The 26,372-nt window shown below is 37.9% G+C and overlaps 1 protein-coding gene across 2 annotated transcripts in view; it reads right to left on the reverse strand.

Moving 5' to 3' along the window:
* itpkb (inositol-trisphosphate 3-kinase B) overlaps positions 1-26,372 on the reverse strand; it is a 99,804-nt gene that overhangs the window by 14,366 nt on the left and 59,066 nt on the right. For both annotated transcript variants that reach the window (XM_059025337.1, XM_034019289.3), the window contains exons 3-5: positions 24,304-24,403; positions 22,115-22,328; positions 7,532-7,736 (exon numbers count right to left, since the gene is read on the reverse strand). In XM_059025337.1, coding sequence (XP_058881320.1) covers positions 7,532-7,736; positions 22,115-22,328; positions 24,304-24,403 — 519 coding nt within the window. The remainder of the gene's footprint in view (positions 1-7,531; positions 7,737-22,114; positions 22,329-24,303; positions 24,404-26,372) is intronic.

A 26,372-nucleotide genomic window follows, 5' to 3' on the forward strand; every position in this document is an offset into this window, starting at 1 on the left:
ATATTTTTAATTACGGTACTTCCTTATTAACCCTTTAAGGACCGAGATCACGTTAACACAATCATACTGAAGTGGGCTTCTAGGACCGCAATCACGTAAACACGTTACAAAACGCACTTACAGGGCCGCTGTACTTTGCAGTACAGGCTTGAAACGCATATCATTGGATAGGGGAGGGACTGACGTTCACTTCCTGATAGTTAATTTTTTTTGTGTGACGTCACTACGAGGGGCAGTTAGTGTCTAAAGGGCGAGACAGTTTTGGCAGTGCGGAGAGAAAATACATTATAGCCTGCTTCAGAGAAACTTGTAAGAAAGGTAAGAAAGACATGGAAAAATGCTGTAAATCCGATGTATTTGACATAGTTATATTAGAACATTTATTCTGTCTCATGTGTTTTAATATGTGTGTTTTTACAACATTTATAAATGTCAAGAAACGAGATATAAGCAGATACTATTTCATGAACTAAAGTTTTTATTTTCCTTATTACTGATAATAATGGAATTAATGACTATTTTATTTATAATTATTTATTTGAGAAAATAATCCAGAATAATGTCCATTATTGCTTATAAAGAACCTCAGAATAAATGTGTATTATGTAATTGCAATCACTCTGGTGAAACAATGTCTTGTAATTTGCCCAAACATCAATATTTTCTAACAAAACTTTCAGGAAGTATTGTAAGGTCCCACTGGTCATAGAATAATATAATGTTTTATACATGTATCTCTAAGCAGGTTACATAATACAAAATACTTAATACAAAATTAAAAAATAATAATAAAAAAAAAAGTGTTGAAAAAAAAATGTTCCCCAGACTGCTAATTTTTATTGGAAGAGAGTCAAAAAACATCTGGTCCTGAAATGCTTGGTCATGAAAGGGTTAATTCTCATCAGCTCATTTGGGGTGCCAACACACCACTACAAACAATGGTGTCCTGAGCCTGTCAGATAAGCGGTCTTCAAATGCTAGACTCACCCAATGTTAAATGATTCAAAGAATTATCACTCAAAAGGTTAAATATTTTGTTGCTACTGTGGTGCATTCGTAGGACAAACATATGTGCCAGAGGCTCAGTTAAAAGTTCATTAAATCATGCCATTATTTTAGTTTAAAGGCGCATGTGAGTACTGTCACAATATTTTTTAATATAAATTTCTCCTTTCACTTGTTGTACTCTGGAACTCTTTCTGTCAATGTGAATGTTTTTATTTTCATCTGTTTTATACAGTATTCAAAAGGACAATAGACGCCCCCCCATGCCACCTGTACTGCGTAACAGGCCTTGAGCTTTGTGTACTCAGTGAGATTTACTAAGGATTATAGACCAAGACACACAACACACATAGACAGACTTGCACACACAAATACATGCTAACAGCTGGAAGGGTTCCAAGCACTTCTCAGCGGTTATCCAGCTCTTCACTTTGAGGGCAACCTTTAACCTCATGGCTACAGACACAGTGAACACTCCTTTCTTCTATAGACATGCTAGAAATGGAAACTTTGAGATAATAAATATATTTATATATTTTGTATTAATGCACATTAACTCTAGCCATCCAAAGAAAGCTTTCTTCTATGTTTGATTTTTTTAAGGTGGGATTTGCTTCATATAAATATTTTGAAAAAAAAAGATAATCTTGACTAAACAAACTTATATGCATATGAGGTTTACTTCTGTTGAGTATTTTAAGTACTATTTAAGTAAATATACTTTTGTTAACTTGCTGGTTGATTTTACAAAACTCTGTAGTTCAGTTTCCAACTTTTAAATTAATTCAGTATTGTGAAAACACAGCTCCCTTTGATATGCACAAACATTTGTTTCTGACATCCTTTTTTCTTTACAAAGGGCTGGGAAAGACTATACAACACTTCCTGTATAGAGGGTCCTGAAATCCTGCAATCTGATTAGATGATGATATGTAAGACAAACAGGCACAATTGATAAAGCACACTTCCTAAATCCTAGCTGGGAAAATCCGACAGTCAAACCTTAATGGATAAACATTAGAACTGTAAAGCTTTTAGGTTTAACTTATTCCATATTGGAATAAGGAGTTAGTTATTTTAAACCAGTATCAGTTGATACCAAACAGCCATCACTATATAATTGTAATTCTATGCTGGTTTTTGTAGTCTAGTAGTTTCCCCAAATACTCATAATTCTTGTATAACCTTACACCCAGGAAAACTATAACACAAGTATACAAGCTTTGTATAGTGGTGGCCAGAACATGGACTCCCTCTGTTAATTCAATTTTGAATTAACAGCAGTGTGGAGTAGTGGTTAGGGATCTGGACTCTTGACCGGAGGGTTGTGGGTTCAATCCCCAGTGGGGGACACTGCTGTTGTACCCTTGAGCAAGGTACTTTACCTAGATTGCTCCAGTAAAAACCCAACTGTAAAAAAAAAAATGGGTAATTGTATGTAAAATAATGTGATATCTGTATAATGTGAAATAATGTATAATGTGATAGCTTGTAACAATTGTAAGTCGCCCTGGATAAGGGCGTCTGCTAAGAAATAAATAATAATAATAATAATAATAATTTTATTGATTTTAAATAAATATTTTAACAGCAAGATTATTGGTCTCTTAAAGGTTAAAAAAGACATTCTCAGGTTCTATGCCTTTTTTCAGGTTATCTGTTACACCTCCTGGCTCATTTAACCTCAGCAAGGTATCTGGATCAAAGCATGTTACTGTCTGAAAGCATGTGTGAGAGTATGGGGCAAGATTATAGAGTGGAAATACATAGGACCACAAATAACGTGCAGCCTATACCTTCTGTAATCAATTGTAGTCCTGATGTGTAAAAAGGGACGTCAGGACTACACTCTCAATTGAGCACGAAATAAGAAGCACCTGGCAGTGACTAAAGGGAAGTATTTAATCAGGCCTGGAACTCAGTTTGGGTTGTCTGTCTGAGGGCTACGACCTGCACATAGACCAGGTTTAACAAACATTTATCATAACCCTGAAATAGAAATATTAACCATTACAAATGTGTGTTTCTTTTTAAGACACCCGAACCTGAAACTTTATACCAAAGGTTCTCGTCAGAGCAGGGTGACGCAGCTGCTGCTCCGCCCCCGCAGCATAACGCAGCTACGCACCCGGGTAACATTAGAACTGCAACCAATGAACGCCGCGAACCTGACGCGTCCCACTGAACAGTTTCCAAATGTTGGCAAGTATGAGTGTAGTATTGGCGCACAAAAATGTGTGTATGTGCACAATATGGATAGTGTCTGTGCACAGAGCAAACAGTGTCAATGCACTTAGAATAGAGTGTAGTGCGCAACATACAGTGTCAGTGCACAAAATATAGTGTCAGTACGCACAACATACACACAATGATTATTGTATGTGCACAAATGGACAGTGTGTGTAGAGCGAGAACAGTGTCAATGCACTTAGAAAATAGTGTCAGTGCGCAATAGACAGCAGTGTAGAATATCGATAGTGTCAGTATGCATAGTATACAGAGTCAGAGCACACAGTATACAGACAGTGTACTACACAGTAGTCAGTGTCACTCGGTACCAGTATTCTGGGTACTCTGTTCCGATACAGTGCACTCGGTACCGACGCGGTGCACTCAGTACTGACACTCGGTACTGAAACAGTAACCTCGGTCCCCGCTTGCGGGACCAGGTGTGACAGGTCGCAGTTACTGTTAGTGGTGCATTAGCAGGGATGCCCACCTGCAAAACAACCACTGGTTAAACTTCTAGTCAGTACAGACACGAGACTAGAAGCAACCTGCACCGAAGCAGTAATTGCTGCTAGTGGCACATTAACAGGGATGCCCACCTGTATGAACAGCCACTGGCTAACCTTCCAGTCAGTATAGACACGAGACTGGAAGCAGTCTGCTTGTAAAACAATCCTTTGTAGACTGTGCTGATAGCTACACTAATACAGCAACACTAAGAAAAAAAAGAGAGAGAAAGAAACACAAAATTAATATATTATAACAACATAGAAATAATAGACAATTATTTCTATATTGTTATAATATATTAATTTTGTGTTTCTTTCTCTCTCTTTTTTTTACACACAACCGGAATGCGAAGCGAACACAGTTGGATAATACAATATATATATATATATAAGGAGTATAATATTGCACGCCGAACGAGTGCTAAGGATCCCAGGAAAAAATGGCACTTGAGCCGCAGGCTTCCCGCAGGGCAGTAGGCCGCATCGGGACTTTACCAGCACTCGGCTGAAAACACAAGAAAACTAGAAATAAACATTTTTACTTCAGTGATTCAATATATTAATTCAACATTTAAAAAGGCACAGCTAAAAAATGTGAAGAAAGGTGATAATTTAATATCAGCGCTCTCTCAAGTATTCAGGATCAGCTGAAAAGGAAAATGGTGATGTTACTAGGGCACGTAGATGTCTTATGCTGCGGGGGTGGAGCAGCAGCTATGTCACCCTGCTCTGACAAGAGTCTTTGTTATAACGTTTCAGGTTCGGGTGACTTAAAAGGGAAACACCCCTTTGTAATGGTTAATATTCCCTACTTGAAAGGGAATCTGAAGGAAAAGATATCTAGCATCAGAAGGGGTCATAATATCATTCTGTGTATGAAAGTAACAGAATTGAAATATACAAAGGGGGATCTTAAACCATTCTGTGTGTCTTCTTGGTTTCTGGTCACAAACTCCCCCACTGACAAAGAATGCTTTTAAAAAGAGTCATAAACTAAGTGCTGAACAAATGGCTTATCTTCACGATCGCAGAATAACAATTTTGGCGCCGTAAGCCAGACAGTTCTGGGTGCTTTGACAGTCCATCTAAAAAATCCAACATACAGGGGGCGGAATAGCGGACCAATGCAGAACAAGGGGCCGCGTCAGAACGAGAACAATCAATGAGTAACACTCCACGCGGACTCAGGCACCGCCTAAAATAACCAAACTATTCAATCACAGGGGTAAAGAGAACATTACAAAAGTATAAGCGTGACACTAAAACAGGGCTCCCGACACGAAATTCAAGGTTCTGATACACAAACCAGTCTTTGAACTGTGACAATCTGGAGATCCAGCCTGCAATAGAGATACCGTTTTCGGACACTCTAATAGATGTCCGCTGCATAAGACGTCTAAAATTATAAAAGTACACTAACTCTACTCTAACTGATCACTGGAGAAAGAGTTGGATGAACATTTGAAGTCGACATAAATTGAAATATATTCCATTTATTGAGCTAGCAGTGCTGGAGTTTGTGGTGGAATATCCCAGACATAACCGGACAAAGAGTGCACATATTGGTGGAGGAATTGCTGTTTCAGTGGAATACCTAAATAGTTAATGACTCTAGTTCATTGCAAAGACATTTCTTTCACACCCTGAAGTGGAGATGAAACGCGAGGAAGGCAGACCCCCGGAACCTCGACCTGTCCTTGCCAGCAGGAGAGCCTTCGAGCGCCTGTACTGTTAAAGACACGGATCAGCTGGAGGAGGCAGCGCAAGTCCATTAAGTATTCAACGAGTAGTGTTTTAATCCTTATGAACTCGAGAATAAGCAGAGCTTAAAGTAAAATTAAATGTTTTTGTATTTGTTTGTTTGTGATGTATACACATTGATGTGGGTTTTAAAAGGCAATTATTCTGCGTTTAAGGCTAGAATCCAAATTTAGCTGTCTGGACGCGAAAAGCGTCTTTATCTCGTAAGAGTGAGAATTGCCTTCTGAACCAAAACTATATAAATGAGACTGATTTAATGATGCTTTGATTATCAAATATTAACAAAAGTAAATATGTGTGTTACTAACGATACCCCTGTTAAAACTAACCTTCGTCTTAAATAGCTGTCAGGAATGCAGTTGTAACCTTAAGGGAATCTCCCATAGATTGCATTGGATCGCTAATCAACCAGCGGAAGTGGGGTGTTGTTGTTTAAACTTTCTTTTCTGTACTGTTTAGTTTAGTTAATTCTTCCTTTCTGTATTATTTTAGTTTAGTTGTTGCACCTTTAATTTTTCCTTTAGTTTTATTTCTAATAAAACTGTTCCTTTGTATTCACTAGAAACGTTGTCTAGTCTGATTATTTCAATAAAGGTCGGGTTCTACATGACTTGAATTCAAAACAAGGTATTTTATTATTACAATTTAAACTAGTCGAAATACAAATATACCTTGCACACTACAGATATATTCAACTAATTCTGCGGAAAGCAGGCTTGTTTTGGTTACTGGGAAACAGCTTAGCCATCCGGTATTTAGTTAGAACTTGGGGGAAGTTTAGTTAAATACTGCTACCCGGAGTTAGGGCTTGTTTTGTTTTGATTTGCTTTATTGTTTGTAAAATAAACATACAGGCACCAACCTGTTTTGGAAAACCACTTACTGTTGTCTGGATACATGTTTTCACACTAGGAGGACAGTGGAAAAAGACCCAAAGTTGACAAAGCACACCCCACTTTGCCACACATGTCAGTCAATAATGGAAACAGCTGGTTGGTTTATGACAGGAAAGAAACCACTGAAGGGAGGAACAGTTTCACTCTCCAGGTGAATTAACCAAGCAAGTGCAACACTAAATGAAAGCATGGCTTGCAAAAAGCTATTTGTTTAACCAAGTGTAGTAACATATGTAATATTTTAAAATAAAATATATGTTTACTGTAACGTGTTTCTTTCAAAACTGCACATTTGAGACCTATATAATGAATTGTATGATATCTGGAATTCGTTTGTTAGCTACATCACTTTAAAGGAAAGCACAGTGGTAAACAATGATGATAAAGAAAAGGAACAAGTGTGTAATTGCCCTGAAAATAAAAAGTCCTTTGAGGTTCCAAGAAGATGGACAGGCCATTTAATTCTCTTCACTTTAATATTTTATGGAAATTTTAGGACAGGTTTAAAAATAAACTTTGGCAAAACATGAACAGTGCCATAAAAAAAAGCTTGAAATAAAAAAAAAAGGATAATGCATCACCAGGTGGTAACACACTGAGGGTTTTATATACGTCAGGAACTGATGTCGTTTGAATAGAAATGCCACAGGCAGGCTCATTTGGTGACAAAAACATACAGTACTACATCTTAAATCATAACAGGAAAGCGCAAGCCTTTGATCCCTGCACTCTGCCCCACAGCATTCATTACAGTCTGTATTTAAATTGAAATCACCCAGTCCTAACAATGTTAAAAAGCTTATCTAGGTAAGTAACTTAAACTGATAGACACTCTGCTGTAATACTGAAACATGTATATCACCACCTCTGTGGGTCTAACCTACAATTCAAAAGTTTCATAGAAGTTATTTGAATATTATAAAGGAAGCTGTTTTACAATCTACGAATCTGTACACATGACCTTGTGACTGAAATGATTGCACCACTCAAAAAATGTCCAAAGGATAATGGCCCAGCTTTACTTCCCTCTTTACTTGTTTCTTACTGGTTTTGAAACAAGGAAAAAAAAAAACAGTGTAAGATTTGCCCAATCTTAGTAAAGTCTTAAAACCAAAGTATGAAAGTGCCCACCTTAATTCCCTCTATTCGGAAGCCCAGAGTTGCTGTTGAGCTAATGGTCTCCCTCCACTGCATATAGCGAGGCTTGGTCACTGCCTGTTGCTCCTGCTCTTCTGGCGTTGGCGCGGTTGGGTCCACCTCAATCATTTTCTGGTACATGTCTTTCCGTAGGCTGGGCTTCTTACGGGCTTTCGTTAGCTCCTCTTCCAAGTATGTCCTTAAAGTTAAAAGAAAACTCCATTACTCATGCATCTAACCATAATTATATTCCCTTTCACCAAGAACGGGAAGCAAGATCTTACCTATTCTAGTGCTGGGACGAACACAGGATTTTCATGTTCGGATATTCACTCATAATTTAAATATTCTTTCGGATAGTCGCTCATTTTCAAAAAAATAATAAAAGCCATTCTATTGCTCAGAACGGAGGCAAAGACAGCACAGGAGCAGGGGCAGGGGCAGGAGCAGGGGCAGGGGGCGTGGCCCCTGTGTGTGTGCCTTTATTTTACAGCAAGACCTTACAATATGAAACACGTTAAAGTAGAGAAATATCCCAGGAGTAAAGAATAAGTTGTGTAGGACTTACTTCACCCCAGTGAATTAACTACAAAACAAAGGATGCCAAATAGCAGTTCAAGTTAAATGTTGTTTTGTTTATTCCCGAAATAAATAGTACATAAAACTGACACAGCATTTTTATTACTTGTTTTTACTTTTTTTCATTCTTTGCCATTGCTGTTTCTTCACAGTAAACAGTGACACATTTTCATAAAGTAATAACATGACGTTTACTTGTGCCTTTTTGTAGCTGAACAAGTAAACAAAAACTGAAATTTAACTTTAAACACTTCAAATAAAACAAATGTGTAAATGACGTTGTAAAACGAAGGGGAAAAAACTCACCATTTTGGTTCTCATTTATTACCATCCACATAAAAGAAAGTCGCAGCAAAAAAATCTATAATATATACAATCTATATAAAAATCACTACACAACATTACCAGCAAGTTGGGCACTGTTTAAGTGAGGCATTTCAGAATGACGTGCTTAACTTTTTTCTATCCCTTGAGATTCTGACACGCTTTTTTGACCCAGATGGCTTTCCATAGAGATCACTATGCGTGCGCATGTATAATTTGGTTTGTTTACTTTTTGCTGTCTAAATCTTTTATATAGGGGCTTGAACTGCTGTGTTGATCTTGTGTTTTTTTTAATATATTATATCTCACATGTCACACAGAGTTCTTTATCATTTGCCAATTTTTTAATTGTTGTGCAACTTCTTGTGAGGCGGTAAATAAGTGCAAGGTATTTTTGTAATTTCTAGCAAATACGAACATCTGATTTTTGTACACGAATACATGTCAAAAAATATTCAAATATTTAGATATTTGTCCGAGCACTACCTTAAACCCATTACAAACAAACTAGAGAAAATATTAGGTTTAGCTGGAACATTGGTGTTGACACTTACTGTATGTGTAGAATGTACGAAATTGCAGTGTATATAAATCTCACTGAGCTTCAGCAGCAATGTATGAGATTTAGTATTGTGAAACAGCATTTCAGGAATGTCATTTACTTGAGTGTGCCGCTGACAGATTTTTACTCAACCCTGCCGTTATTGAGAGAGAACAAATTCACGATTACTGGATTAGGCGAAACAAAGGAGTGTTTAAACAACAGGGAAAGAAATTTGAGAACTCTAGTAACGAGGTAGCTGTGATGTTTGTCTGTCACTGTCCTGACCCAAATCTAGTGCAGATCTTTAAATCCAAGACTGTGGAAAAGTGGACAACAAGCAAGATACAGGAACAGCTGGATGAATATCAACATGAGAAGAGGAAGAAGGCGAATTGCTATGCTTCCGCCAAGCAGATTAGAAAGCAAAATAGTGCCATTATGGGTGATGGTGAAGAGCAACAACTGACCCAAGAAAGCCCTGTTTCATGTCCCAAACCTGTAGCCTCAACAGTACAGACTACCAGTTCAACAGAATCAGCAACATTAGAAAGAATGATTGGAATGCTGGAGCACGTACAAGAGCGAACTACACAAGGGACTAATAAATCAGCCAGTTGATACTGCTCATCAAGAACATACTGTGTCGCCCAATTGCTTATAATGAAAACATGTATTATGTTTTCCCTTCATTGTAAATAAAAACATGATTTGGTATAATTTAATTAGAATGCTATTAATAATAAATGAATCATGGTTATCAGCAGTTTTTAAGTATTCTGTAAATATTTTGTCTAATAGTTAAAAAGTACAATGCTTATCGGGCTGAGGGCTTGTTTTCAGAACTGAGAACTGCGAGTGGGTATGACACACTGCCTGATGCGAGGGAATCGCATCACAAAATATTAAACATGTTTAAACTTTGCGATCGATAGGCCGATCCTGTAAAATCGCATTTCAAAGCATATCACACTGCCCGATCACATCGCCATTGATTACATCGGGCAGTGTGTCCAGGACTTTACTGAGGGTGAATCACGTTAACACAAATGCGCCCGTATCACTATAGTTTAATGTAATGTTTAGTCTCTCTTTCCCTAAAATGGCTTCCTTCTGAACAATGTTGAATAAGAGCGTGAGTGAAATGTGCAGCCATTTTATTGTGTTTTTATTTATTTTATTTTTCCCAGATGAAATAAATTTCAAGTACTAGTTTGTGTCGGTGTGAGATATCCTGATGGTTCGATGGCTGATAGCCCTAAAACTAAAAATTACACAACACAGAGCGTCAGTCATTAACAGCAGTGTAGCAGAGCAGGCCAGAGTGTTTCGCAGTGTGTGTGAAAGAGGGTGCTGAGCTGCTACAGGTTGTGCCTTGATTAGAGAGCCGTTATATATGTACATAATAGTATTTCATAAGAAATGGCCATTCACAGTGTCAGGACAAATTTACAAGAGATTATTAATTGTTATAGGTGAACCAGTGAGGTTGTACCATGGTCATCATGACATATATTTTCAGCAATGGTTCTGAAAATACAGTCTACATTATTCAAACCAATCAGAGACCAAAACTCATGCAAAAACAGGCTACCATACATTCTGCACAATAACTTAAACTAATGAATGTCCATTACCAACATTTGGATGAACAATTATATAACTTGACAAAGTTATAGACAGACAGGCACCTCCTTATATACCCAGATCTTGATATTCACTCATAACTTCCTAAAAACATCACTGTTGTTCTCTAGATAAACAGTTCTCCCTTGTAATTTCACAATTCAGTAATTCATACAGCACAGCAAATTACACATACAGTAACTTACTTCATAAAACCCTGAACCAGTTCACTGCTTTCAATATTCAACAATTCAACAGTTTTTGGTTTCAGTCTCGTAGCAAAATTAATGAGGGAGGTCTGTATGTATGTATGTATGTATGGCTGGACAGACAGGCGCCACCAAATATCCAAATACTAATGCTATTTGTGCTAAAGAATGTCCACACCAAGTTTCATTACAAGCAATAGATATGTGCCATACACTATACACACAAGCACCATCATTTCATAGTGGATTTTGGAAAATTGTGTGAATTGCGGACTACTAGGACTAAGTAAAACACATTTTACTTGTTTCCTTAAGCTAAACAGAATGGTACAATCCGACTACTATATGTCAATTAATTTTCGGACCACCGTGTATCTGGCATCCTAAAGACAAAACAGTTAGATACAAGTCCAGTGTTTTTGTACATCACTGTAGTTTGCTGAATATTCTTAGTGTTTGGTACAGTTGGTTAATTAAAAGTTCACAGGAATGTTTAAAATTACTTTTTAACAGAGCTCCATAATTTTAGTTTTGTTATGATAAACTGGCTCTGTGTTTGAGTTAGCAATCTGGAACAAGTTACTTTTGAGTCCATTCATCATTTCCAAACTCTTCAGAATGCTGTGTGCTTTTCATGAGGTTTTGAACCTTTCCATCTGATTAGGCAGCAACATGAGCAAGTCATATATTGTTATGTTTGGACTGCCTTCCTCAGAATTAGCTAATATCCTGACCATCTGGTTACTTCTATATTTGTACATCAACTCTGCTATGTTCCAACAAGGCTTGAACCATGTAAACACAACTCTATTAAAGTAAATCAGAGGCAGCTGGGTGGCAGAAGGATACTCAGTACAGAAGTACTTGGTTTCAACTTGATATGACCCTTATAGTTTTCTTGGATTAAGCAAGTGGAACCCTTGTGATTCCTATTAAAGTAGAACACAAAACAAAAAAAATCTGAGCTAGGATTACGAAGTCCCGGTCCCTCCGCTAGGTAGCCAGAAGAGGTCTCAAGACAAACTGTTAGCAGGTATACAAAGAAAATGGGTAATGGTGATTGGATTCCAGCTTCAAAATGTTTATTTAAATTGAGGAACTAACTTCTTGTTGTTTTCATGGAATGTGGAACATGTAATAGTGGAATATTAAATTCCACATGTAAGCAGCTTATTCCAAATAAGGTAAGCAGTATTCTAAATAAGATATTTGGAATATACTGTAGAGCTATCTTGTGAATTATTAGTTTATGCAAACAGCATTTTTCAAATACTTGCCGTTGCCCAACCATAAGTACATACCCTAAAGCATGCAGTTTTACTGATCAGTGCGTAGTTATAGCCATGCAAAACTTGATTGACTGAATTACATTTATTTGTTTTTGTTTGGTTCTAACACAGCACATCACTGTTATTTTTACTAAAGATCCAACTGCACCTGCAGTGAACCAGTCACCACTGAGCTCACAACATCTGTTCTATCTAAAGCTGCACAGATAGAACGAGGATAGAACCATAAAATGTATGCCAAAGCCTAGGACACATGAAATAATCATGTATTCCATATACAGCTATGGCCAAACATTTTGCATCAACTAGAATTTTAGGATTGAGACATACAAAAAAAAAACTATATTAACATCACTTAGATCTTTTATTTAACATCATGTAATCAAAGAAACTATAAAAAGATATCACAAGAGTCTACCGGAAGCCGTAATCTGTAGTACAGTATTTCATGTTAGATTGTCATATCTAACTCATTTGTTCACGTCACATTTTTCAATTTTTGAGTTTTTCATGAAGTATAATGGAAAACTACAAAGCAGTATGTAATTCAGTATGTTAACTTAACATTATTCAGCAGGTTTTATTCGACTTTATAAAACAATATGAGTTAATTTTATAGGGTGATGCAAACCTTTTGGCCATAACTGTATATACTGTAGTGTTTTTGCAAGGATAGTAGACAAAAGATGTACACTATTCAAGAGGGACGCGTTATACAAGAGATAAACCACATCTAAAACTGTATACTGAATTAAATAGCTGCTGATAAATCCTCAGTACACATACATATATAATATACATTATTCTTCAACTAGTATTGGGACACAAATTGGGATACCCAGTTTCCCAATACTTGATAGAGGGCCTTCAGTACAGTATGTTTGCCAAGTTTCATGAAAAAAAGAAGTATGTGTTATAGCATTTAGCAAGCTGCTTATACCACTGGCTAATTATATTATTAACTGCTTTCAGCTCCCCTAGAACCAAGTGGCTTAAGAAAAAAGAGTGGAATATAAATGTATTATTCACAGTGCCAATTGATGGGATTGCAAAGATTTTCTTTTTGGCTCTTTGGCGAAGTTTTTTTTTTTTTTTGATAACAAAGAAGTTTGGGATCACAGCTGCTTTGCTCACCATCTAACTACCAGAAGGCTTTGCACAAAGCCCCCTTGAAGAAGTCTTTACTTAGATAAACTCATACCACCTGAACACTGATCCTGACTTAATTACTGTAAAATCCACTGTGGCATTAGCTCTGTATAGTCAATTAAGGCACAGAGTGTGTTTGTTGAGAAGCTATGTTACGTGTAGAATAGCAATTTGTTTCCTAACTTTATAGAATTATTCAGACCATCTCCAACTTATTCGCAGACCACAAGTGGTCCCCAGGCTTCAAATATGTTAGTGATGTTATTGGAAGTCTTAAAAACATGATGTTTCTGGGTCATTGTTTTACACGTGTTTTTGTAAACAAATCTAAATTGAAGGTCCGAGGATGCTGGTTGGTTGCCTTAAAACTGGAGCCGCTTTGTCTAACACATGGAACAGTGTTTGACAAACAATGGATTTGTAAGAACATTCTTGAATATTCTATAAAGTTCAGTATCATTAATATTAAACATTGCAGTGATTGTGTAAAACATATAGAAACCTAGACAATAAAGTTACATTTGAGACCCCACACCTGTGGTATAAAAGTACTGACCTTCCAATAACAAAGTGGGGAGTGCAGATGTCAAGATTTAAATCAAAAGATGATGGTTAATTGGAATATATAACCCAAGAGCAAACAAGGTCTGTACTTTGTTATCAAATACTGGAAAATAAATGGGCAGATTGATTGTTTGATTTAAATCTTTGATTATTTTCACTGATTGGAGACATTTGGTAACTTTGTGAACTGCATAACCGAATCCCTTCTTTATTCATCGTGCTGTTTTGTATTCAATAAACTGCTTTACTTTACCAGAGTTGTTATATATTGTTCTTGATACACCATTTGAAATATTGACACTTTTCCTACTCATTGGAAAAGGGATGCTGTATTACAATTCCATCATCCAGGGCTATATTATTGGTTTTCCCAGCTAATTTGAGACCAATACCTATTTTAAAATAAAAATAGTACTTTCTATTTTTATTTTAAAAACATTTTCAGAGATTATTTCTATTTCTATTTCAAATACTTTTATTAGAATGGAAAACTATTTTGTAAATCGTTTTAAAAAATAGAAAATGTTTATACCAATTTGACTTTCACGGCTCAATAAAATTATAACATGCATGTATGTTCACTTTCGTTGGGGGGGCCTTGGAACAGGAAACAGGAAATATTACTTACCTAACCATGGCTATCAGGGTTAATAGCAGATGTAATTGAAGCATTGTATTTGTTATCTCAGATTTTTGTTAAAGTCATCTCTGAGGTTGATTAAATGCAATTATCTGTTAAATGCTTTCATTACACAAAACAAATGTGTTCATCAGTTACAAAATCATTTACTTAACAACAATTTATATGATGTTTTCCAATCTGGTTTTAGATCCTTGCACAGCACGGAGACAGCTCTTATTAGGGTAGCCAATGATTTACTCATGAATGCTGACTCAGGTTCTGTTTCCATTCTTGTGTTGTTAGACCTTAGCGTTGCTTTTGATACCATCAAGCACACGATTCTCTTGAACAGACTGGAAAAGGTTATAGGAGTAACGGGCTCTGCGCTCAGCTGGTTTAAATCCTACCTAACTGGTAGAGAGCAGTACATAAAAATTGGCCAATGTTCATCATCAAAATTCACAGTCGCATCTGGTGTTCCGTAGGGATCTGTTCTGGGGCCGATTTTGTTCTGTACTTACATGCTTCCATTGGGACAGATTTTTCATAAATATGGCATAAAATGTCACTGTTATGCGGACGACACACAGGTTTACATGCACACTTCTCCACGCTTTGTCTAAGTGACATCAAGAATTGGATGCAGCAACATTTTTTAAAGTTGAATCCGGACAAGACTGAGGTACTGCTGGTCGACTCCACACATTAATTAAATAAATATGGAAATTTTAAACTCCTTGTAAATGGACTTGAGACCCAGCCTAGCACTAGTTTAAAGAATCTTGGTATTATTTTTGACCAAAACTTGGCTTTTGATGAGCATATTCATAATATTACTAAAGTTTATTTTTACCATCTATGTAATATTGCGCGTATTCACTCCTGTCTTACTCAGGCAAATGAGGCTCACCACCTTGGGATGAAGCCTCCATTCTGAGATGCTTGGAGATCTCCTTAAGAGGTCTGCCACCCAGTTTGTCACCCCAGGCAGATGTACTGCCCGCAGTGAGAGGAGGTTCTTGTGTGCCTAGAGAAAAAGCTTGCAGACCATGCGCTGGAGACTGGGCAACCTGAGGCCATCCTGGTGGTTGATGTAAGCCAACACTTTTGTCTGTACGGACAAGCACATGTCTCCCTCAAACTTCTTGCAAAAAATGCTGCAAGGCCAGGCAAACTGCCTGCAGCTCCAGAACATTTATGTGGAGACCCTGCCAAGCGGGGTTCCACACCTCCTGTGCCCCCTGCCATTCCGCACAGTGCCCCAGCCCAGGCTGGACACATCCGTGATGGCAACCTCCCTTCTGGTGACACTGCCCAGCACTACGCCGAGGCATAGATGGGTAGGCTGTTTCCACCAAGACAGTGACTTTAGACAGTGATGAGACACTGTCAATAAGCGGTTGCGGTTCAATGCTGGCTGAAAAACCCTGCTGTTGAACCAGGCCTGCAGACAACGCATGCACAGGAGACCCAAAGGTAGGGTCTGAGAAGCTGGTTTTAAGGGGATGTGGAAATAGGCATTTTTGAAGTCCACCGTGGTTAACCAGTCACCTGGAATGATTGACTGCAACAGCTGTTGCATTATACGTCACTCGGCTCAGATACAGGTTGACCTGTCTGAGGTCGAGGGTCGGTTGGAGGCCACCATCCCACTTGGGCATTAGGAATTACCTGGAGTAGAACCCTTTCTCCAACCGGAGGGGGTCGATCATATGAATAGCACAGCTGAGCTTCTACCTCCACCACTAACACCACTGCGGCATCCTGTGGGACCGTGCTTGAACTGCAGAGAGTAGCCGGTCTGAACGGTTGGAAGCACTGACCGGAGCTAAGCAGCATGTGAGGACAGCAAGTCAGCCGAGTTATGTTGCTTGATCCCTGGGAAGGAGCAACTCATTTGCTGGCTTCGCGCAGGGCACAAGGCCACTGCGGGACATAACAAACAACACGCTGTAGTGCACAATGTACACACAATTAATAAAAAGAAAAATTACAGCGTAAATATATTTTCGCATAAATTATTTACAACAATAATCTGAGAAAATTATACAGTCACAAGCAACAAATACTTATCTGATAGCCTCCTCCTGTCAGGTCAGATCTTGAAAGGAAAAATGGCGCCGAGATCTGTGCATGCAGTCCCTTATACCCTCGGGAGCGGGCATGATTGCATCACAGGCTCAGCTGAGCGGTTTTGGTATAAAATATTTAGGTTTCAGGGTCTTCAGGAGGTAAACACCCATATGGTAATGGTTACATTTCGTACTTGAAAGGGAACCATTGATAATTAATTTGTAAAAACATAATATACATTTGTTTTATGCATACATTTCTGGTTTTCAGCCACACCGGATTGCACAGGTTTTACTGTAGTATGGTGCCACATTTTTTATTTTTTTAAAGAAAATATATGTTGGCTATATATTTTGGCATTAGCTATATGTTGTAAATGCAGACTTTGTTTGGATATAGACAGGCAGTCTCATGACAGTCTAGTTCAGCGACGGCGAACCTATGGCACGCGTGCCCAGAGTGGCACGCAGAGTCGTATTTATTGGCACGCCGAGTGAGCAGTTATCTGCTTTTTTTTTTTTTTTTTTTTTTGCACGCCCTCTGAGTGGCACTTTGGAAAGCCAGTCAGTTTGATTTGCCAGGGACGGCCCCGCCCCCAGTAATTAAGCAGTGCTAACTGTAGGCGTTATTATCTACACGTTCATGGTTGGCTGTTTATGCTGCTGAGCTGCTTTATTCAAGTACCCTGGGAACAGAAAGCTGCTCAAAAACAGTAAGTCTGTCCCATGGAGGATCAAATGTAATTGTGGTCAGCTATGGATGTGTCAGCGGGACACGCGGGGAGGAAGGGATCATTAGTCTGATGCTCGTAGCATTTTACTGACCGTCACCTCCTGTACTAAATGGAGAAATGGCCACAATCTTTCATACTTTACACTCGGGGTCGGGGGTCTGCGAGCCTAAAAAAGGTTGAAATTACATAACCAAGCACTTTCGGCTTACGTCTTTTTTAAAAAGATGTACAGCTTTTCGCACACGTGTTAATGTGCAGTGCAAGGTCTTTTGCAGGTGTCACTGGCGGCAACACGTGCATTGAACTTTAAAGCAAATGTCCCACGCAGTTTTGATTGTCAAACCTTTCCCTTGTCATAAATACCGAAAATATATTTCACTGTCACATACTCGTATCTCAAACTATGTATTCTTTGTTTGATGTACTGTTTTTTTGTTTTTTAAATACTATTTTAATCTTAATTACGGGTCATACTGTGGTATGTTACCCCTCTTCATACAGTGGGGAAAAGCAGGTTGTAAATTCTCAAAAAACAATCGTCTCAAAATAAATTATGCCTCTGATATGTAGAGTACATTTGTGGATACTCCTTTTTTTCAAGGTAGTTTGACACCACATAAATCTTTTTCTAATAAGTATGTTATCTGCTACTCGTCTTTTAAATATTTATTTTACAAAATGTAAAAAAAGTAGATATGTTTTATGTAAGTAAATATACAGTTGGAAAAAAATGACGGTACAGCGGTAATGGCTGCCACTGTGTGCAACTGCAAACAAAAAAACAAAACAATTATGGCCAGGGTTACTGGTGCAGCGCGCCAATTGAGCAAACGTCTGATATTTATTGTATGATGCACTGTGATTGTTGCTTTTACTGATGTTTAGCATTATAATTCTAAACTTAATGCGTCATGAAATGTGATTTATGTATTTTACTGTAGTTTAGCAATATAATATTCAAATTATGTATTTATTGTATGATGCACTGTTATTCTTTTACAAGCTGTGAAGTGCTTTGAGATGATGTTCCACTATGAAAGGCGCTATATAAAATTAAGATTGATTGATCTTACTTGAATAAGGATTAAAGAGTCATTGTCCAAAATATATAGAGGGGCATGCAGTATAAAGTTGATGGGTCCCTGTGAGGTGCACTATCACTATTGTAAATTTACAAAAAAATATAATATAATCTGTGAGCAAAAATGGATCTAGGGACGGAAAGAACATGCATATTCATAATTATTCATTTTTCGTCTGAATTTAATCAGTCTTGCTGCCTCACTTTGCCTCCCACTGGTCTGCAGCGAAGTAGTCTTCCACTGCCTTCTACCACAGCCACGCTCCCCGTCTGCAGTGTCCAGCAAGAACAGCATGTGAGTGTAGATTAGAATGTGCAGTGTACTTAGGGACAGAGAATGGGGAATGTAAGGGAATTGCTTAGAACAGATTGCGAGTTCTCAGGGACAAGCGGAAATTATGGGAGGTGAGGGGAGACCAGCATTAAGTGCCCAGTGAAGTATGAAGGGGAACAGGAGTGGGATGGGGTTGAAGAGAGAGAGAGAGTGTATGTTTGGTCTGGCAGTTATGATGGGGATGGGGATATGGATGGGATGGGGGGAGGGGATGTGGTGGGCAATATTAACTGTGGCCATTTTTTGTTAGGTATGGCACCCAGCAAATATCTGCAATAGTGGGATAGCTGTTCATGCTGAAAGCTGCTGTTGTATAGAGACTTCTTCTGGGGAGATAGTAAGACAACCTGTTTCAGCGTGCTTCTGAAGAAAAACATTCTCGTCAGTTAACTGAAAAGTGAAGTGAAGGTTAAGAAAATGAGCACAATCAAAAAAGCTAAACTTCAGACAGATAGTGGTAGATCCTTCCAGGAGGGTTGGACAGAAACATTTGGAATGGTTGACAGTAAGGGAAAGCGCTGTGTGTTATTTGTAATGAAAGTGTTGTTTATCGAACCTCAAGTGTAAAACGCCATTTTGACACCAACCACAAAAACATTACAGATCTTAATGAGAGTGAAAGGAAAGAATTCCTTCAAAGGGCAGTGAGGAGGTATCAAAACCAGACTCTTGTTTTTAGTAATTATCTTAAAAAAACAAACCATTTGGTGGCTGCAAGCTTCAAATTATCTCATTGCATTGCAAAACATGGCAAACCCTTGTCCGATGGTGAATATATCAAGAGTGCCATGCTGGCTAGTGCTGGTTCTTTATTTCATGACTTCCCTAACAAGGATAAGATTGTGCAGCGCATCACAGATATGCCACTCAGTAGAAATACTGTCAAAGACAGAATCCTGCGCATGGCTGAAGATGTTAGCCAGCAGCTCACCGCTGAGTTGCAAAAGTCAGAGTTTTATTCACTGTGTCTGGATGAAAGTACTGATGTCAGTAACCATGCAAGGTTAGCAGTAATCGTGCGTTATGCAGCTGGTGAAAAGATGCGGGAAGAATTAGTGAAACTGTTATCTCTGCCAGGGAGGACAACAGGGAATGATATCTTTAATGCTGTCAGAGGGGCATTTTTGGCTGAAAATATCAGCTTGGAAAAAGTAGTTTCTGTTACAACTGATGGTGCACCTAGCATGGTTGGTGCAACATCAGGTTTCATTCAGTACCTTGTGCAGGAGGCAAAACATCCAGTTGTCCAGTTTCACTGTTTGATCCATCAGGAAGCCTTGTCAGCTAGAGATAGCAGCAAGAAACTGGATGACATCCTTAAGATAGTCACAAAGATTGTAAATTACATCATGGCTCGAGCTCTAAATTTCCGCCAATTCCAGATGCTTCTTGATGAGGTTCAGTCACAGTACTCAACGTTATTGATGTATAATAACGTCAGGTGGCTAAGCCGAGGACGAGTGCTGGAGAGATTTGTGGCCTGTTTAGATGAAATAAGGCTTTTCATGGATGAAAAAGGGGAAAACTATCCACAGCTCACTGATATTGTGTGGCTTAACAACCTCATGTTTTTCACTGACTTCACCAAACATTTTAATGACGTGAACAAAAAATTGCAGGGTTTTGGCAAAACAGCTGAAAGTATGTTTGGGGATATCAGGGCTTTTGAAAGAAAGTTAGAGGTGTTTGAAAGAGACATTGACTGTGGACAGCTCAAATACTTCCCAAACCTGAAAACACATTTGCAGAAATCTGCACACTTTGCAGACAGTCCCAGTAATCTGCAGGAAGTTTACCACCAGTTTTCCAAAATGGTGGGGGCTTCTAGAGAAGCATTTGCAGCCAGGTTCATTCAGTTCCGCAACATGGAGGCAACACTGTCTTTCATGAGCAGTCCTGACACAGCCATGTTTGACCAGCTGAATATTTCCCAGTTGGAATGGCTAGGACTTGAAAGTTTGGAAATGGAATTGTTGGAATTTCAAGAAAGTGCAGTGTGGAAAAGAAAATTCACTGATCTGCATGTAAAATTACAGCAGATTGAGTGTGACAGAGTAGATGGGGAAAAAGCAGAAAGTGCAGAACATGAGATATTGAAAGTCTGGAATTCTTTGCCAAATTCTTTCAAAGCAATGAAAACTCTTGGAATTGCACTTCTAACTTTTTTTGGCTCATCATATTTTTGTGAGCAGCTTTTTTCTGGCATGAATTTGATCAAATCAGACATGCGCAACAGGCTGACAGATGACATGAGTGCTGCATGTGTTGCTCTAAAAATGACTGACTATGAACCACGGGTTGAAAAAATGTCCGCGGATATTCAGCAGCAGAAGTCCCATTAGTCATAGGAATGTAAATGTTGTTCCCCCACACCTGCTCTCCAGACAACAGAGGGGGGAGGGGGGTTCAGGGTTTGGGGAGGTTGCGAGGGGATGAGGGCTGATGGAAGGGTTCTGTCCTAGTTCATGTAATGTTCTTGATTATTTTGTATTGTGGATTGCTGTTTTTTTGGTATGTTTGCTTAATAAAAACTTAATTACAAAAAAAGGAAAGTAAATATTGTTTTAAAAAGTTACCGTTTAGCCGCCGTATAACCTTTTACACCCCTAATTAATCATTGGCACCCTTGGCACTTAGTGACATATATTAAAAAAAAAAATCCAACTTTGGGCACTCCAGCTAAAAAAGGTTCGCCATCCCTGGTCTAGTTTTTACTAGGGGCATGCTGATATTTGTATTGTCTGAGTAATTACCTTTGAATTATTTGAAGTTGTTAGGTATTAATTAAACAGAATACAACATGTTCATTGCTCAACACAAAACAATGCAGTCCCTCAGTTTCCCTTAATTACACAATTATTGAGTAACGATCAAGAACTATCTGACAGTGTTATTTAATATAGAACCTCGTAATCAAACTAACTTAAAACTAATTTATATTACTGATTTGTCTTTCCTTTATTTTATCTTTTTTATTCACTTTCCTTAGAAATGCGTAATCTCTGCAATGAATTGTGAGATTGTTGTCCTGGGCAAGATGTTATCTCTGATTAAACTCGACAATACATATCACAGTTTCCACAGCGGCAGCTGATGAATCAGTTGCATTTGCTAATTTTGCAACATATTTTCATTGTCAGTTTACAGCCTCGGTACAACAGTATGGCAGTAAAAATGTCAGCACCCCGTATGAGAGGAAATTTGCTTCCAATCGACTTTTAAAACGCTCATTGTGGAAGTTAATTGCTGTTGATTGGCATTCAATTGTAAAGGCGAGGGAAGGGTAGCTTTTCTTGTTTTCAAATCTGCACAACAAATGTGTTTTGTTTTATTTAATACCTGCCAACAAATACTTCAAGGCAATTACAATACAAGTTTAAACTATGTCATGTCACAACATAATTTAAACTTGCTTCAAAGGGGGACAATATTAGTAAAAAATAAACAACTAACCTGGTTCCCATTTTACAGTCCATGACACAAGGCAAATCGAACTCAGCCAGCAGGTCATCCATCTGATTATACTTCTCACCATCCTTCTCCACGTCGCCATGGTAAGCAGGGACATAGGGCTTCAATATATCATTCATCAACCGGTCAAGGCAACGCTGCTCACAGTCACAGTGTTTCTTCAATATCCTGCCATTGGCGCCAGCTTTGAAGCTACCTGCATCACAAAGATAGACCAACCAAATATATACATGATACACCAAAGTCTGCAATAGGGTTGCATGGTTATGGAAACATAGACACTGCATTAAATTCAGTGTGTCACAATTTATCTTTTATTTCTAAATGTTATATCTTTTTAGTATTCCTATTATGCACTATTACTATTTCTGGAGTGATCCCAATCCCAGACTTAACTGTTAGTATAAGGTTATTTTTAGACTGTTGTTAATTTTATTTCTCAAAGCAACTTTTAATTTGTAACAAATGTTATAACATATTGTTAAAACTGACCAGCATGCTACATTAACTACGTTAGATTTTTAAGGATTACGATTGTGTAGTAGTTAAATATATACAGAACAATGTAGCCTTCATGAAGCAGTTATGAATCCAACAGTGTCCAAATCAAGTAAATCATTAATACATTTTATATAGCCTTGTGAAGAGTGAATACACCCTCAATAATAGGACTGTGTTGGTTTTGTGCAGCAATCAGTTTAAGCCTTCAAACAAGTCCCTGTGGTCATTCCTAACCTTCTCTGCATTCAACATGTGGAAACGTTTCATTCTAAATGTAGCTACTGGTCCAAAAATTCTTAAAATTAAGAATGAGGCACCCAGGCAAAAAAAAGTGTGTTCCGAGTCCCAGCTAAGCGATTTTGCACACACAATGCATTTAAAGCTGAGTTCATTCGAACAATATCTCTGAATTTGATCCTACTGTAAAATGTTATTAACCTCTCATACATATGTTATGGGTATTTATACTTTAGAACTTGAATGGTTCTGAAGTGAAACCATTAGAAACCATTAAAATTAAGGCGGTTAGCAAATGTAAGATAAAAAAAAGGGTGTGAGGGGAAAGAGAAGTGTACAAAGAAGGGTAAGAAACTAATCGGACATTTAATACCAGAGTAGGGTTATACATAGTATTCAGATAGCTGAATAACACTGTGATAATAATCAGTTACAGTTGACTCTGCATAATTGCATGGGCTTGGGCCCGGTGTGAGGTCATGCACATAACTGTAGTGAGGGAATACAGCGGGATACAGTGACAATAGGTCTGTATGTACATGTACAAGTATATATGACAGGTCTGTATGTACATGTACAAGTATATATAACTTTATTTTTCCCTTATATTTTATTACAAGTAACTTAAAATACTGAACAAGTTCAGAAAAATAAACCAACTTGAAATATGTTATATGCTCAATGCAAACAACACTATTCTCTGGCAACGCACAATATTTCTGCTATTTCTGAAACACTTTTTTTAAATACCCGAATATTGTTAGCATTATGCAACGCAATTAAAATACAATGTACAGCTTCATGCAATTAAACAAATGATGCATTTGGCCGATATGCATTTAACCATATCATACAATCATAGAAAGTGATGTACTAAAAAACGGGACCAGCTGCATGCTATGAAATTAAGCAATTTATGCAATTATCCAATATGCAAATAAGTGGAGTTGATTGTATATACAAAAGGTCTGATAATAAGTCTTAGATATGGGATATTTCACTTAGCAACTTGCGGTATCAATCCCCAACACGGTTTATTCATAGTTGCTGTATTGACATGCATAAAATTAAATGCAAGCCAATGTAATGACATATTTCAGCCAACCATTAGCTTAGCGTAAACCTGAGGAACTGGTTATAAATACTTGAACCGATCACACAAGAATATATGAGGAAAACTACAACTTATTTCCACCTCCTGGGACTACAAGATACCAATCACTATTGTATGTTTTTTGTGTTGCTATGAATTCTTGTAGAAGAACCTATGTTCTCTAGTGAACCACAACATTCTTCTCATGCTCCACCAATCATTACCTTAAATCATCCCATATGAAAAACAGTAGTACAGTACTGCAGTACATACTATTGTATATTTAAGAAACAAACAAAAAAGAAAACTTTTTGTATGGGAGCTGGAGAGAGATTTCTACCTGCATGCCCAGCCAGCTGGATCCAAGGGTACTTCTTCTTGAAGGACATGACGAATGGTGACCAGTGCACCATATTCTTGATTTTCCTCCATGATTTACTCTGCAAAACGGAAAGGGCAAAGAAATAAGCATTGATTTTGTTGTGTAAAGACCACATTTGTTAATTAAAAAATTGCTTTGCTGAGACAATGGACAAGGTTTTGGATGTAATGTACCTTTGCGTTAAATATGCTTTTGTGAGTGTATGTTATCTCACTCTCAGCCTTGCTAATCTCATTCATTATAAAAAAAACAGTAACATTCATTTTTTAAATGTGTCATACAAATCTCACCATCGACTCTAAAGATAACATAGTGATCCTAGAGGTCAACAAAAAAGTACCTGTATATGGTGTTTTCTATTAAATCCAATTTGGCGCACATAAGTATTCAGAAGCCTGTGTAACCAAATAACAGGAGCGAGTGCTGCTGCTGCTGCCCAGTGTCGCTTCGTAAGTGCTGTTCCTCCCAAAAAACAACTTTAATTTAACCCATTCTAATTTAACCCAGAGCGGATCCTGTTTATTAATTTTTTAACTGTGCATGAGAGCTGTCTACATGCAACCATCAAGGGAAAAAGATGTGATGCATTACCTGTAGATTAACAACTTTGGTTTACCTCTTTACCAGTTCTGAATCTGGATACTGATAAGGTATGCAAATTGAGGGCTTTATAGTGCTTTTATTTGAGATTATTTCTGATGCATATTTAATTGGCAACGCAGGGGTGATCTCTCTGCAGCCAAATATCAACAAAAACCAACCACTTCTATTGTTTCAAAGCACACAAGTAAGTTTGACATGGAGAAATAAGATTGGTTCTATTAATGCATTTACTAAATAAATGAGTACAAATTGACTGAAACTTGCTATAATACAGTGTGTGAGCCACATGAATTTGCGGTTCCTTCTCTCCATCCACAAGCTGAATTACCAGTAGTTTGACTTTCCATAGAAACTCTATTTAATATACATTTGTACCGGGAGGTACATTTTACACTTTCTTAAAGCTACAGTAGCAATATATTGAACTTTAAAACATTATTATTAGTACTTCTACTAGTAGTAATAGTACCACTAGTAGTATTGTATTGTTATATATATATATATATATATATATATATATATATATATATATATATATATATATATATATATATATATATATTTTTTTTTTTTTATTTTATCAAAAGTATTAATATGCTGTTGTAGTTAAAAAAAAAAAAAAAAAATTCTATTCCAGGGAACCAGGGTTATGATAAAATGTTCCCTGTCACGTACAAAATTTAACCATTACCGAATAGGTGAGTATACCTAAGCCATCACAAGGGCATGATTACAGAATGACCGGAATGCGACAAGGCTAAGCTGAGAGGCTGCACTGTGCGTTACCATTCGGAACCCTAGTTACAAGTAGCTAGGGTGAAAAATTGAGGGAGAATTTCACCTCTATGCCTGTGTTGTAAAGGTCGACTGGGAAGCTGCCCTTAACACTAGATCCAAAACCAGGGTTTTGAGGATCCACGACATTTAGCCTGTAGAATGTAGTGAAGGTATGGGGAGTAGCCCTTGACAGATGCACCCTGGAATAAAGCCCATGAAGTTGCAAGGCCCCTGGTGGAAAGGTCAGTGATCTTTCTGGAGGGGACAAGTTGGCCAGCTCATAGGCAGTCCTGACTGGGTCTGCTATCCACTTGGACAGCCTCTGCTTAGACAGGGCTTGACCATGACACTTTGCCCCATAGCAGACAAAAAACTGTTCAGACTGCCTCAGGCTTTCTGTCCTGTCAACGTAATACGCCAGTGCCCAAACTGGGCAGAGTGTATGGAACTGTCGCTCCCTGTCAGACTGGAAAGGAGATGGATGGAAAGCCTCCAATTCCACAGACTGGTTGACATGGAAAGCTAAGAAAGTCTTCAGCAAGAAGGCAGGATTGGTGCGGAGTGTGACCTTTGACCTGGCCTCTGTAAAAAAGTAAGTAGGCTTTTGCAATAGAGAATGCCTGCATCTCACTCACACGGATTACGGA

This window comes from Acipenser ruthenus, chromosome 6, assembly GCF_902713425.1.
Source record: "Acipenser ruthenus chromosome 6, fAciRut3.2 maternal haplotype, whole genome shotgun sequence".
NCBI lineage: Eukaryota > Metazoa > Chordata > Actinopteri > Acipenseriformes > Acipenseridae > Acipenser > Acipenser ruthenus.